Source organism: Echinops telfairi, unplaced genomic scaffold (genome assembly GCF_000313985.2).
Source record: "Echinops telfairi isolate 266 unplaced genomic scaffold, ASM31398v2 ScPeMD7_24;HRSCAF=84, whole genome shotgun sequence".
Taxonomy (NCBI): Eukaryota; Metazoa; Chordata; class Mammalia; order Afrosoricida; family Tenrecidae; genus Echinops; species Echinops telfairi.
The window spans coordinates 7,764,227-7,779,783 of NW_022103921.1; the positions used below are offsets into that span (position 1 = coordinate 7,764,227).

At 38.1% G+C, this 15,557-nt stretch overlaps 1 protein-coding gene and 1 non-coding gene across 2 annotated transcripts in view; both read left to right on the forward strand.

The window, feature by feature from the left end:
- The window catches only part of SPIRE1 (spire type actin nucleation factor 1), a 173,840-nt gene that overhangs the window by 44,791 nt on the left and 113,492 nt on the right, over nt 1-15,557 (forward strand). Inside the window, exon 3 of the mRNA XM_045289059.1 lies at nt 5,364-5,597. Within this exon, the coding sequence (XP_045144994.1) occupies nt 5,364-5,597 (234 nt within the window). The remainder of the gene's footprint in view (nt 1-5,363; nt 5,598-15,557) is intronic.
- Nucleotides 8,108-8,239, forward strand: LOC115869371. Its single transcript, XR_004046148.1, has one exon. It is a non-coding gene; the product is annotated as a small nucleolar RNA SNORA72 (small nucleolar RNA).

Below are 15,557 nucleotides of genomic sequence, written 5' to 3' on the forward strand. Positions count from 1 at the left end.
GGAATCCTACTTCGCGGAATTTCATTTATCACGGTAGGGTCTAGAACCGATTAACCGCGATAAACGAGGGTTCACTGTACTTGTCCTTTTGTGCTTGGCATACTTCGCTTAGCATAATTTCTCCCACTGCTTCCCATGCGGTGATGTGCTTCATGCGATCATCACTACTTTTTAGGGATGTGTAATACTCCATTGTATGTATGTACCAGAGGTTTTTAATCCATTTGTCTGTTGATGGAAATTTCGGCCGTTTCCAGCACCTTGCAATTGTGAATTTTGCCGCGATGTACATTGGGGCACAGATATCTGGCCGTAGTTTGTTTTTTGTCTCTTCTGGGTATATGCCAGAATAGGGGGATTGCTGGATCATATGGTAGCTCAATTTCCAACTGTTTTAAATATCGCCAAATCAATTTCCATAATGGCTGTACATACCTACAGGTCCACCAGCAGTGGACAAGAGTTCCTATCTCTCCGCATCCCCTCCAACACCTGTTACTTTCTGATTTCTTGAATTGGGCTTTCTGTGACGGTGTTTGGTGGTGTCTCATAGTTGTTTTAATTTACATTTCTCTTATGGCTAGAGATCTGGAACATTTTCTCATATTCATTGGCCATTTGGATTTCTGCCTGTGAGAAACTCCTGCTCAGGTCCTTTGCCCACCTCCTGAGTGGACAATTGGTTTTTTTCTCATTGTAGGTTTGCAAAGTATTGTAGATTTTAGTAATAAGGCCTTTGTCTGATGTGTCATTGCTAAGATGTTTTCCCATTCTGTGGTCTCTCTTATCACTCTCTTGGCAAATTCTTTCGATGTACATAAGTGTTTTATCTTTAGTATATCCCACCGGTCAGTGTGTGCCTCTTCTGTGTTTGTGTCCTTCCCGATTTCCGATAGCCTATGTAATCCCTATGCCAAGGTTCTCAGATTTGTCCCAATTCCCTCATTTATGGCCCTAATAGTTTGGGGTTTTACCTCAAGTCTGTGATACACCTTGAGTTTATCCTTGTGTATGGAGTGAGGTAAGGGTCTTGATTCATTTTTCTGCAGCTACGTATCCATTTTTTCCAGCACTACAAATTGAAGAGGGCATCCGCTTCCCATTTGATATTTTTGGGGCCTTTATCAAAGATCTGTATGCTGATGATTTTATTTCTGGGTTTTCAATCCTTTTCCATTGGTCTGAATATCTATCATTATACCAATACCACTCTGTTTTGACCACTGTGCTAAAGTCGGGCAAAGCAAGCCCTCCAACTTTGTCTTTCTTCTTGAGGAGTTCTCTGCTAATTCTCGGTTTCTTCCCCCTCCAAATGAAGTTGGTAATCTGTTTTTCCAACTCTTTGAAGAAAGATGCTGGAATTTGGATCGGAATAGCATTGAACTTATATAGTGCCTTGGGTAGAATTGACATCTTTACAATATTGAGTCTGCCAATCCACAAGCATGGGATGTCCTTCCATTTGTTAAGGTCACCCTTGGTTTCTTTTAATAGTGTTTTGAAGTTTTCCTCATACAGATCTTTTGTTTTTTGAGTCAGGTATATCCCTAGATATTTCAATTTGTGTTTGGCTATTGTGATGGGTACCCCCTTTTTGATCCCCTCTTCTGTGTCATTGTCCAGTGTGTACAGTAGTGCGATAGACTTGTGATCTTGTAACCTGCTACTCTGCCATATTCCTCTATTGCTTCCAGTACTCCTCTCATGGAACTTTTAGGATTTTCCATATATAAAATCATATCATCTGCAAATAACGATAGTTTCACTTTTTTGTTCCCCAGACGAATACCTTTGATGTCCTTTCTTTGCCTTAAATTGTTAGCTATAACCTCCAGTACGATGTTAAATAGGAGTGGGGACAAGGGACATCCTTGTCTAGTCCCCTTTTTCAAAAGAATTGATCTAGTCTTTTCTCCATTGACTACCACATTGGCTGTTGGTTTTTCATATATAGCTTGTAGTATATTGAGGAATTTTCCTTCTATTCCTCTCTTCTTGTGTGTCTTAAACATAAATTGGGGTTGGATGTTGTTGAATGCTTTTCCTGCATCTATAATGTGGTTCTTATACTTTTTCATTTCAATGTGATGAAAAATACTAATGGTCATTCGTATGTTGGACCATCCCTGCATCCCTGGTATGAATCCCACTTGGTCATGGTGAATTATTTGTTTTATATACTTTAGTATTCTGTTGGCTAGTATTTTGTTAAGGGTTTTCGCATCGATATTCATTAGGGAAATTGGTCTGTAGTTCTCAATTCTTGTGGGATCTGTGCCTGGTTTAGGGGATGGGTTGGGGATTGGGTGATCTGTTTCTGGTTAGGGACACTTTCCACAGGTACAGGTGGGTGGGAGGGGGGCCGCCACTGGCGTGCTGATCCACCGCTTGGAGCACAAAGGGTGGGGCGGAGTGAGCAGGGAGAAGGGAAAAAGCAGTAGGCAAGCCCTGTGCCTGTGCCACAGCTGCAGACTTGTGTTCGCTGACTGGCAGGCCTGAAGTGGTGTGGTAGGATGGGGACCTCTGCATGCGAGCGCGCGGTGGGGAGGGGGAGGGAGCTGGCTTGCGGATCTGTGAGGAGCACAGAGAAGGGGCGGGCACCTCTGAGTGTGCTGTCAGGTCTGGTGGGCGGTTTTCATGGAGCACACAGGCAGGGTCACAGCCTCTGCCATCTGCCTGGTTGCGCTGCTGCACTGGGGTGCGCGCCTCACGGGAGGAGTGGGGTAGAGTCTGGCCGGCTGGTCTGCGAGGGGCGCCCAGATGGGACATGAATCTCTTGGTGGGGGGGGGGGTTGGTGTGCTGGCTGGAGCACCCACACAGACTCCCGTGCACCCTGAGGCAGGGTGGGAGGTACTGGCTGGGGATTCTACGCGGGCTACTGAGGAACGGCGCAGCCTCTGCCGTGCACCTGACTGCCCTGTGGCGCAGGTCAAGGCAGAGTGGGCACCCTGAGCGCTGTACAAGAGACCCTGGACATCTACAGGGAGAACTGGCAGTGGGGTGGAAATCAGCTTCTGGTTCAGAGAAGTGCTCTGAGTGGTCTTGGGAATCGACAGACAGATTTGTTACCCCTAGTAGGCCCCCAAATTTCCCCACTCACCCATCTCCTCTGAACTCCGGGCCTGAGCTGCCTATCTGGCAGCCATCTTCCCCCGACTCCCCTACATCAATTTTTTTAATGCCATGTGATCTACCCACACTACATTTGTGATCGAGTAGTAGATCGCGATTGAAGTATTGAGCACCCCTGCTCTAAATAGAATGCTTGATTAACAGCCTGACCTGGTAGAATGAGCTCCAATTGCACTATCCCACTCACATAAAAAACAAAAAACAAATGAGCATCTTTTTTGGGGGGTACCCCATTGTATTTTTATTTATCCTTGTAAATATATCCATGAGTGTTTTAGAGCATACAGGGTAACATTATGAAGCTTTATTACATATGGTCAAACACCTTGAAGGATTGAGTCACTGGGCCCAGGGGACCAGAATCAGGGAACACAGGGTCAGTTGGCATGACATAATTCACGGAAGGAATGTTAAACACCCTATTGGTAAATAGCCACTGGGGTTCGGATCTCTCCTTGTCTAGAGGAAAGAAGAGTAGCAAAAAGTGAAAGATATATGGAAATAATTAGTTTGGCAATCTAATGAGCCATACAAACCTCTCTGAGAAGGATCACAATAGAAGGGTCTGGTTACAGTAGAAGAAAAATGTGAAACAGAATTCAGAATCATAAGAGATGAAACTTACTGGTTGGACTTTGGTCCTTTTCAGATCTGGAACTGAACTCACCCCATGTTAGAGTAAGGAACCATTTAAAGTAAAAAAAGCAGCATTTGCCCAAGGACAAAGCTCAGAGGGTTAGCAAACAAGGACGAATGAGAACAAGAAACGCAGGGAGTGTGTGGTGAATGCAGGGACATTGAGGGGACTGCAGTGCAGGAGTTCAACTGTGACTTGTTGGATGTGAAACCAATGCTTTCAAGTCACAATAAAAAGTGAAATAAAACCAAAACTAGTAAACTTACAAAACCTTCCGTAGTTGATGGTAGTGAGTTGAATCTTGTAAGCACTAACATTTGGATTTCTAACTAATAAGTAAAATTTCCATTCATTACCCTTTACCCTTAGGCCTTTTTACAGGGTATTAGCTTTTTTACGAGTGTTAAAGAAGATGCTAATTGTTATTTATTTTTAACCATTTCCACTTTATCATCAAATATTTTATACCTTGCAGCTAGTTCTGTGAAACTTTTTAACTTGTATATAGATCTTTAAGTCTTAAATATATAAAACAAACTTTATGTGAAATGTATATTTGGTTTTATATGAACTGTCATTTTTAATATTATGTAGTATTTATAACATTCCATGCTACCTATAAAATGAGAAAGAATACTCTTTGTATGGATGTTTTTTTTTAATTGTAAAAGTTAAAATCACATTAATTAATAGAATTTTCATTTGTTTTATATTCTTATGACCTTGGTTTGTGTAGAAGACGCAGGAGAATATAGGTAGCACATTCTATTTAGTTTTGGAGAGATTATAAAAGGAGCACTCCAAATTAGTAGCTTCTAATAGCCACAGAAAAAAATATTGCAAAGAAGCAGCAGATGCTATTAAGTTTATTATACTTTTTTTTAAATCTTATTTTCTTTCTACCCCAAAATTGGAATGGTAGTGTTGCAGGTGAACTTATATATCTATCTTTTAAGTAAGGTTGTAAAAAATAGTATTTTGTAAAAAATTTTCAACTCATTTATTGAAAAAAACAGACAAGGGTTTTAAAGAATGATGTTTATTCAAGTCACTTAGCTATTACATTTATGGCATAACTTTTTTTCCCTAGTAGTTTCCAAAGACACTCAGAATAGAAATGCAACTCAATGAATAGGCAGTGTGCATATGAATAAGTCTATATACGTATTATTATTATTTTTTTAGGTTTAAATTAATTGCTACCAATAGCTGAGTTTTCAGTCTCTTACCTTTGTGACCTGTAGATAAGTATTGGCCTCAGAATTCTGGATAGAGATGTTATTTTATAGCTATCATTTTTGAAAAGTTTTTTTAGAAATGCCGAGAATCAGCCAGGTTAGAATGGAGAATGTAAGTTTTAGCAAACAGTACAAATCTAAAAACCATGACAAAAGTGTAGGTATGTATTATATGTTGGTTTGAAGAAGTCAAGGTGACTAGGTGATCCTTTTAAACATCTTCTTCAATGTAATTTACCACTTTTCTGAAATAGAATTAGGCTTAGCTAAAATATCATATCAAATATTTTATGTCTTAAAGTTTTATGAAATTATTTAATCATCTTTATTAACTACCCTTCTCTAATGTTCCCAGGTTATTGAATCTTTGGGAATTGTTATTTATAAAGCACTGGATTATGGTTTGAAAGAGAATGAAGAAAGAGAACTAAGCCCTCCCCTAGAGAAGCTCATTGATCTCATGGCCAATACCATGGAAGCTGATAGTAGTAACGATGAGGGTTATGAGGCTGCAGATGAAGGGATAGAAGATGAAGACGATGAAAAGAGAAAAATCTCAGCAATTCGTTCTTATAGAGATGTCATGAAGGTAAGTAGCAGTTTACATATTTGTTTCTTTCGAGAGATGATATTCCAGTTAAAAAAAAAAGCAAAACACTGAATAAAAAATACAAAATAATAACACTGACTAGTGAATGAACATTTGATAATACACTTTAAATTTCTCAAACTGACTGCTCAAAGTGAAATAAATTGGAAACTCTGATTTCTTCAGTCTGATTTGTTGTTCACAGTGGTTTTTTGTTGTTGTCTTTTTAATGGAATCACTTAGTTCCTCTCCTACACACAGATTCATGCACACTATCAAAATACTTTCAGGTTTTAGGACTACTTGTTATAAATTAAAGTTCCCCAGAAATGCGGTTTGTAAATCCCACTAAACCTGATGTTATAATCCCAAATTAATCTTAATGGCAGTATTGGTGTAAGATGTGCGGCAAGTCAACTTCTTTTGAGGTACTAAAGAGAAGATTCAACAAGCAGTAGAAGAGTAAAGTCGGGGAAGATAGTGCAATGTTCCATGAGATCTCCAAGTAACCACGGAATGAGCTGGAAATAGACAATAACCTTTCCGCAGAGCCAACAGAAAAGAAATCCTAACCAACACAGAAAGAAAGATTTACCTTAGAGGCAGAACCTAAATTTTGACTTCTATCCTCCAAAAAAATGAGAAAACCAATTTTTGTTTATTAGCTCCTCTCACTTAGGTTGTTTCTGCTGTACCAACACAAGATAACTAAAAAATCCTTTCGTGTATATGCCATGCCTTCCATTGTCTTGGCATTTTCCTTTTTGTCAGTAAATAGCTGTGTTTCAGTTATTTAAATAATAAAGAATTGAGTAACGATTGTTTGACTTTATTTTCTTTCTTTTAAAAAAAAATAGTTTTATTAGGGGCTCGTACAACTCTTAATCACAATCCATACATCCATCCATTGTGTCAAGCACATTTGTACATTTGTTGCCATCATCATTTTCTTTTTTTATCCAGAACAGATATTTATTGAACTATTTGATGCAAGGCACTGCACTAGACCTGGAAAGGGAGTAGTGGGGCTGCCCTGTAGTAAGAGCTCACAATCTAAGGGACGGGACCATCATCATTTTCAAAACATTTTCTTTCTACTTTAGCCCTTGGTGTCAGCTTCTCATGTTTCCCCTCCCTTCCCTCCTTCACTAATGAACCCTTAATTTCTAAATTATTATTATTTTTTCTTATCTTACACTGACTGATGTTTCACTTCACCCACTTTTTTATTGTTCGTCCCCCTGGGAGGAGGTTATATGTAGATCATTATGATCGGTTCCCCCTTTCTCCCCCTACCTTCCAGTGACCCTTCTGGTATTGCTACTCTCAATATGGGTCCTGAGGGGTTTATCTGTCCTGGATTCCCTGTGTTTCCAGCTCTTATCTGAACCCATGTACATGCTCTGGTCTAGCCGGATTTATAAGGTTAGAATTGGAGTCACAATAGTTGGGCGGGGTGGGGGAAGCATTAGAGAACTAGAGGAAAGTTGTATGTTTCAACAGTGCTATACTACACCCTGACTGCCTTGTCTCCTCCCCGTGACCCTTCTGTAAAGGGATGTCCACTTGTCGACAAATGGGCTTTGGGTCTCCACTCTGCACAACCCTTCATTCACAATTATATGGTTTTTTGTTCTGGGTCTTTGATGCTTGATACCTGATCCCATCAACACCTCATGATCACAGAGGCTGCTGTGCTTCTTTCATGTGGGCTTTGTTGCTTCTCAGCTAGATGGCCGCTTGTTTATCTTCTAGCCTTTAAGACCCAGATGCTATATCTTTTGATAGCCGGCCACTATCCGCTTTCTTCACCACAGTTGCTTATGCACTTATTTTCCCTTCAGCAATTGTATCAGGAAGGTGAACATTTTGGAATGCCAGGTTATTAGAACAAAGTGTTCTTGCGTTGAGGGAGTACTTGAGTAGAATCCCAGTGCCCCATCTGCTACCTTGATACTTAACCTATAAATATATGTACATAGTTCTAATTACCTATCATCATATAAAACTATATTTACATATGTACATGCCTGCATTTAGACCTCTACAAATGCCCTTTGCCTCCTCGTCCTTTTCCTTTATTTCCTTTTACTTTCCTCTTGACCCACTATCATGTTCAGCCTTCATTTGGGTTTCAGTAATTCCTCTGTTATATTGTCCTTGATCAAGCCCTACCAGGCGTCTAAACCCTCCTTGCCATCGATTTTTAGATCCCTTGTTGTTCCCTTGTCCCTGGGTTTGTTAACACCCACTTCCTTCCCCTGCTTCCCCCTCTCCTATGTCCCCCTCAGGACTGTTGGTCCCATTGTTTTCTCCTCTGGATTGTTTATCCTGCCTATCTCATCTAGGTAGACATGCAGCTACAATAATAAGCACAAAAACAAGACAGAGCAAAACAAAGCAACAAAAGAAAACAAAACTGCAACAACAACAGCAATAAAACCAACGACAAAAAAGAAAAGCCTATAAGTAGTTTCAGGTTGGTGTTGACCTTTAGGAGTGTTTTCCATCTGCGAATATTCTCGCTGTCCTGGTTTTGTGGTAGCCAGGGCAGGCTAACCATTCGCTGTATTAAGACCATGCATGTGTCCCCAGGCTGAGTTCTCTCCCTGAGCCTGGTTTTATCAATGCTGGTGATAAGTCTGCATTTCTGTATATGACTGGTACTCTAGGGATCTTTGTTCAAGTTCAAGATGACTGTCTAGTGAAATAGGAAGTAACAAATGCGAATTTGCAGAAGTATGTCTAAAGTAGGGTGATTCTGCAATAATTTGTTGCCATTCATTAATGTCAAATTAAAAGAAAGAAAGAAAAAATAAAAAGAAAAAAGAAAAAAATTTTAAAAAAGGAGTGTTTTCCAGTGGAGTGATGGGGTGCCACATCCTGGTCCCACAGTCTATTTTTGGTATTCCCTGGGGACTTCATTGATATGCTCCCTTTGCTGTTCTGTTGTGCACCCTTAGTGTTTTGCTCCCATGTGGTGAGGTCAGATTGGGCACAATTTCCGCACTGTGTCTCCAGTGTTGTCTCCTGTAGGCTATGGGTCAGTAAGGGAGTCATGTCTCATGGTGGGGTCAGCCCTATGGTCCTTTCTGTGCATTGGCTGCTGTGAACAGGAATATCGTCCTCAGGGCTTGGTGGGCCAGGATATTCTCCACTCTCTCTCCCTCCACCTTTGTTTGCTTCTGTGTGCTCTGATCAGATGTATCCCTCTCCTTGAGCTGTACCTTCAGTGCTGTCCTCTGAAGTGAATTCTGGGTGGAGCGGGGGCTGTCCACGTAGTTGAGATTGATGCCAGCCCCTCAGACCTCTCTATTAGTTCCCTGCTTTCTGCCGGTATGTGGCATTCACATCTTGGTACACTGGTGTGTTTGGCTTTATTTTCTTAATCTGCCTAGTGGTATGTGTAAATAGTGAAACAAATTCAGTAACTTGAATCCAATTTTCTCTTTAGTTTAGTTTTCCTGTGTACTTGAGTACCATAATGCCTATAATAATAAGAGATTAAGATTAAGACAGATTTGTGAAATTAACTTTTAAGGACCATGTTCTATTTAGAGTTACTTTGTAGATGTTTTCTTACTATGTTTTTAAGTAGTACTGGCTATATATAACTTATTATTCTAGCTTTTCATAAAGCATTCAGAGTTAGAAAGGGGGAGACATGGTAACGGTACTTTGAGGGTATTCTGTAACATACCCTAGGGTGTGTGTATATATATATATATATATATACATATATATATATATATACACACACACACACACACACACCCTAGGGTATATAGGGTATATATATAGGGTATATAGGGTGTGTGTGTGTGTGTATATATATATATATATATATAGCTTACTGAGGTATAATTAATAACTTTGGAACATTTTCTCCTTCTTATTTGTTACCTATTGGTATTTACTTCCCATTTCCCCCATCGTCCATTTTCATGTCCCAAGTAATTATTATTTCAGTTACTGTCTTCATAAATTTGCCTTCCCTATGCTGAAAAACATATGAAATAAGGACAGAGAAGAGAGGGGAGGAGGGGCAGGAACAACAAAACAAAACAAAGACCTAACAACAATAATCATATAAACAAGGAAAGAACTCAATGTAAGGAAAAGCAAGCTATATTAAAATTTTAGGATCTATTGGAAGTGAGCCAAAGGGAGCTCCAATGGGAAAATGTTACAGCCCAGTCTAAGTACAATTACTAAGAACCTTTGTCTGCTATTTCCTCTGCGTGAAATCCGGGCTGTTCCCATTCTTAGTCTGTGGACAGTGGGGATTCACCAGGGACTCAATTCATGTAGGGACCGTTAATGGACTTTGGGCTTTCACTATCATCCATAGTGTTTTGCAAACTAGGTGTTTAGTATTTAGGCTCTGGTACCATTCTCTCCTTTGGGTTTTCATCTTACTGTTTGCAATCCTTGGATCACACATGCTTGTGTGCTTCTTCTGCGTAGATTTAGCTGACACAATTAGATGGCTGCTTGTTTTGTGACAAGCCTTTAAGACCATGACCTTGTTTTTCCAGATAGCACCATCGGATTTCTTCATCACATTTGCTACCGCTCCCCTCTCTTCAGTGATTCCATGAGGGCAAGTAGCGGGCAGGGCCATGTCACAAGAACTGTTTGTTTTTGTATTAGGGCTGCACTCAGGTGAGCTCAAAATCAACTCACGTAACTATGATTTTTGTATGTCCCTGTTTCATTTTGTTGTAGTGCATAAGAGATCATCCCCAGGGGACTTAGGTAATTCTATTGATAGTAACATTATTATAGTCATTATTGTAAAACACTGTTTTATAAAGGCTTTTAGACATGTGCAGGGCATCTTACTAGTTTCTAATACATGAATTGTTTTACATTTTTATGATGGGTATTTGGAAAATTTATCTACATTCTATAGTTTTTTTAAATGTACTTACCATTGGAAGTCAGTAGCTTTATAAATAAAATATACCAGCATTTGAAGTTTCTTTTTTTTTTAAATCATTTTATTAGGGGCTCATACAACTCTTATCACAATCCATGCAAACATCACTTGTGTAAAGCACATTTGTACATTCATTGCTCTCATCATTCTCAAAACATTTGCTCTCCAGTTAAGCCCCTGGCATCAGCTCCTCATTTTTTCCCATCCCTCCTCGCTCCTCCCAACATTTGGAGTTTCATACATCGTTTTATTCATTTATATTTTCTACAGGGTGTTGTTTTTTTTTATTAATAAACATACCTAAAGACCAAATACAACTTTCTGGAGACTATAAATGACCTGCCTGCTCACGTGTAGACAGTGCTAAACAATGAAAAATAGAAGATTTTACAATAAGAAGCATAACATTTTATACTCCTAAAACTGAGCAACAATTTTGGTATTTATGTGTGTGTGGATGCAGGGGAATATGTGCGTGTATTGAGGAAGGGAACATCTATCTGGCCCCAGAATAGCAAATTTCATAATCAAATTACTCTATTTTACTAAGGCTTGGAAGATGAGGGCCAACTGTTCATTGGAATCTTAAAATTCTTGTTCAATGACATTAAATGTTAATTTATAAAAAAAAACTAGACAAAGCAAGTTGAACTGATACCTTGTTTTTGTGTGATTATTTTAAATTTGTACTATGTGTTTACTCTTATGCCTATCTTATTGCTCTCAGATGGTGAAAGATAAATAGTAAGAATGTTGTTTCTGAAGACAGATCTGATATATTAGAGGAAAACTGTTAAATTTACCAATTTGTGTCATAGGAATTTTATTAGAGAACTCATAACGTTACCTATTGTTTCTTGATTTCTATAGTTATCAAAACAGACCAGTAAAATTATAAAGTTTCCTCATGTGTGGCAATATATTCTGAGCATTTCTTTTTACTAAGTGGAAAGAAAATTTACTGAAATATTTGAGAAGTCAACACAGATTTCAAAATAGCACAAAATCCCGCATAATCCATTACCATATATGTTTCTGAATTTGGTTAGTGGGTTGAAAACCTCAGTTAGAAAATTGACTCTTATTTACTTTATTGGGAGAAGATCAGGAAATGAAGAAATAGACCTACTTTTTCCATGTTGGATGGAAATGTGAAAAATTATTGATAAGATAAACAATTGGATGGGTAGGAACTTTGAGATCTATTTAGTGTATAGCTTCCCCCCCCGAAGACTTTCAAACAATTTCTTGTATAAGGTTCAGCACAAAACTGTTTTTCATGAGGAAAAAGTTGAAGATATCTCAAAAATTCAATTTATCTACACTCCTGTGCCATTGTTTCATTTCTGACTACAACCCCTCCCCCATCCATCAGTACTTTCCCTCCTGTCTTTGAGTTTGATCATTTGTTACACTATCCTAGAACTCACTGTACTTGCAGGTATTTATTAGACAAGTAAAAGGGTACCACTCATGATACAATAATCAGGCCTGCTGCTTCTTATTCTCCATCACTAGGCCATGCTTAGGGTTTTCTACTACTAGATCCTGCTTAGGCCCTTCTTAGGATAATAGTTCAGCTTGTAGGTCAATCTCAGAATGGTCTCTTGGTGCCTGCTGCCTCACACAGCTATTACCTTTGCTATTGCTACACTGCCATCTCTCACTACCTTCAATGTTACATACAACTCCTCTCCTTCCTTTATCTCTGTCTTTTTCTTTATCTTTTCCTAAAACCTCTGTCAGGAAATCTAGTTATATAATACGTTTCTTAGTAATTCAAGGCAGCCCCCTCCTCCCACATCTAGACAACAAATTTGTCATGGGTCTGTTGACACTTTCTGTGTCCTGCTTCTGTGTTTCTAAAAAATTTTTTCATCTAAGTCATTCCAGATTGTTATCATATAGTTGTTAATTCTGTCAAAATTCTCTTTATTTCTATTGAGTCACTTTAATTTATTTTCTTGGTTATTTGCATCTTTTCTTTGTCAATCTAGCTAAGCATTTGCCCATTTTATCGATCTTCTAAAAAAATCATCTTTTGGTTTTATTGATTACTATTTTTGTTTTTTGTTTTTATTGAATTCTTCTTTAATTTTAGGCTTTTCCTTTCTTCTGATAGGTTGACTTGATTTTTCACTTCCTAGTTTCTGAAGTTGTTGAGTTAGTCTGTTAATTTGAGATTTTGCATCTTTTTTATATAGACATTTATTGCTGTAAGTTCCCTCTGAGTACTGCTTTTGTTATAAATCATAAGTTTTGGTATGCTAGGCTTTCATTTTCATTTGACTCTAACATTTTTGTGATGTTTTTTCTTCTGTTACCCTTTGGGAATTTAATATTATTTCCATTTTTGTGTATTTAAAATTTTTTTTTCTTTTTCCTTTCTAGCTTCTCTTTATTGTGGCCAGAGAAAATATTTTATATGATTTCAGTCTTTTAAAATTTATCAAGGCATGACTTATATGTGACCTAAAATGTATTCTCTCATCGAGAATGATTAATTTGCACTGAAGTAGATTGTTTTGTTTGGGGTTACAGTGTTCTATATATGTGGTGCTGGTGAAGAAGATTGAAAGTACCATGGACTGCTAAAAGGACAAACTGATCTGTATTGGAAGAAGTAAGGCCAGAGTGCTCCTTAGAGGCAAGGATGGTAAGACTTTGTCTTACACACTTTGGGCATATTGTAAGGAGCGTCCCGAGCCTGCAGAAGGACATCATGTTTGGTAAAGTGGAAGGGCAGAGAAAAAGAGGGAGACCCTCAATGAGATGGATTGACACAATGGCTGCATCAATGGCTTTAGGCATAGGAACAATTGTGAGGATGATGCAGGACTGTGTAGTGTTTTGTTCTGTTGTGCATAGGACCGGCACTGACTCAATGGCACCTAACAACAACAACAACAACAGCAACAATATATGTCTGTTAACCATGGTTGGTTTATAGAATCATCTAGATCCTATGTTTCCTTGCTGATCATATTTCTGGATTTTTTTTTTTCTTTTTCTCTGTTCTTACAGGGTTTTTTGGGCACTTCATCCACATGTCTTCTTTCTAGTTCTGTCAAATATTGATGGGGCATTTGAAGTTTGAAACTACTATAGTAATAATATGTGCATTTATGTTCCGTTATATCAATGATTGCTTTATATACATTGATAATTTTGTTTTCAGTACGTATTGTTAAATCTTAATGAATTGACCCTTTATCACTGTATAATGTCTAGCTATATCGTCTATGAGATTTTATCTTAACGTCTACTTTGTCTGGTATTAAGATTGCTATCTATCTATAGCTCTCTTGGTTATTATTTGTATGGGATATTTTTTTTTACCATCTTTTCACTTTCACACTATTTGTGCCATTAATTTAAGGCACATGTCTTGTAAATAGCAAGATCATAATTTTTGTTTGTTTTTTAATCCATTCTGCCACTCTCTGCCTTTCAATTGGAGCATGCAGTCCATTTACATTCACTCTAATTACTGATAAAAGTGATTTACTTCTGCTATTTTGTTGTAATGTGTATGTGTCTTAAGCATTGTCTTTAAAATTAGTACTAATTTCTTTGTGTTTGTTGGTTTATTGTAGTGAGCCTTTTTGTTCCCTTTTCCTTTTTTTGTGTATTTTCCCCCTAAGTGGTTAGTATAACTGCTATATTTAAGAGTTTATATTGGTAAGATCCTAGGATAAGTTGGATCTGACTTAGCTTTAGTAACATGAGAAATTCTTTATCTATAGCATTATTCTCCTTTTGTTGTTATTATCACTAATTATGTCATGTTTCATGTATTCTGTAGAATAATCTTATCCTTTCCTTTCATATATCTGTTATTAAAAACATGAAGATCCAAAGGATTGATAACCAAATGAACCACAGCCTCCACTGCCCTGATACCAGAACTAGATGTTGCTGAACTTATCACAACCACAAAATAGTTCTGAACAGAATAGGATAAAAATCTAAAACAAAATTCAAAATCATAAAAAAGACCAGACTTATTGGTCTGATAATAGATTAATAGAATCGTCAAGACTTAGATGTCCTTCAAACCTGTAGCTGTGCCCATCTCCATTTAGCTAAATAACAAACAGGCCTACCAAGTGTATTGTGAGGAACAAACTTCTCAGAATAATCAACTATATTAGACCCAAAGGGCAGCATTTGTCCCAAAACAAAAATGAGAAGCCAGGAAAGAAATGGAAAGAATGATAGATGGAAATGAAGAAGTAGAAAGAGTGCTGTTATATTGAAGGGATTGCAACTGATGTTCCAAAACAAAACGTATATATTGTTGAATGGAAACTACATTGTTCTTTAAAGTTTCCCTCACCCACACATGAAAATAAGAATATTTTAAAAATAAAAATCATGACTGACAGAACATTTATTATTATGAGTCATGAATTCCTTATTACTATCTTTGTACTTATCCATTCATTTCCCTTTAGTAGTGTAAGGTTTTATACAAAGGACAACGAGGTATGAAAGACAAAACATGAGTCTGAGTTAATACATTTTATGTAGGGATAATGGGAGTAACAGAAATTAAAGGGCATGAGATTAAAGGGATTAGGCTAGTAGAGTCCAGTGAAAGAAAAGGAGACACCTAGCCTATAAAGTACAGAGGCTACAAGTACCTCAGTTGCACAGAAACAGAACCAGCGAGTGAAGGAAGAAGGAGCTAGCAAATAGAAATGCAGTAATAGCGAGCATCTGGGGTCTTAAAGGCTTGAAGGTAATCAAGCGGCCATCAAGCTCAGAAGCAACAAAGTCCACACGGAAGAAGCACACCAGCCTATGCAACCACGAGGTGTCGAAGGGATCAGTTATAAGGCATCATCAGAACAAAAAAATCTTCCATAGTGAATGATGGGGGGAGTGCGGAGTGGAGACCCAAAGCCCATTAGTAGGCAACTGGAGATCCCCTTGCAGAGGGGTCTTGAGGAGACAAGCCAGTCAGGGTGCGATGTAACAACGATGAAAAATACAACTTTCCTCTAGTTCCTAAA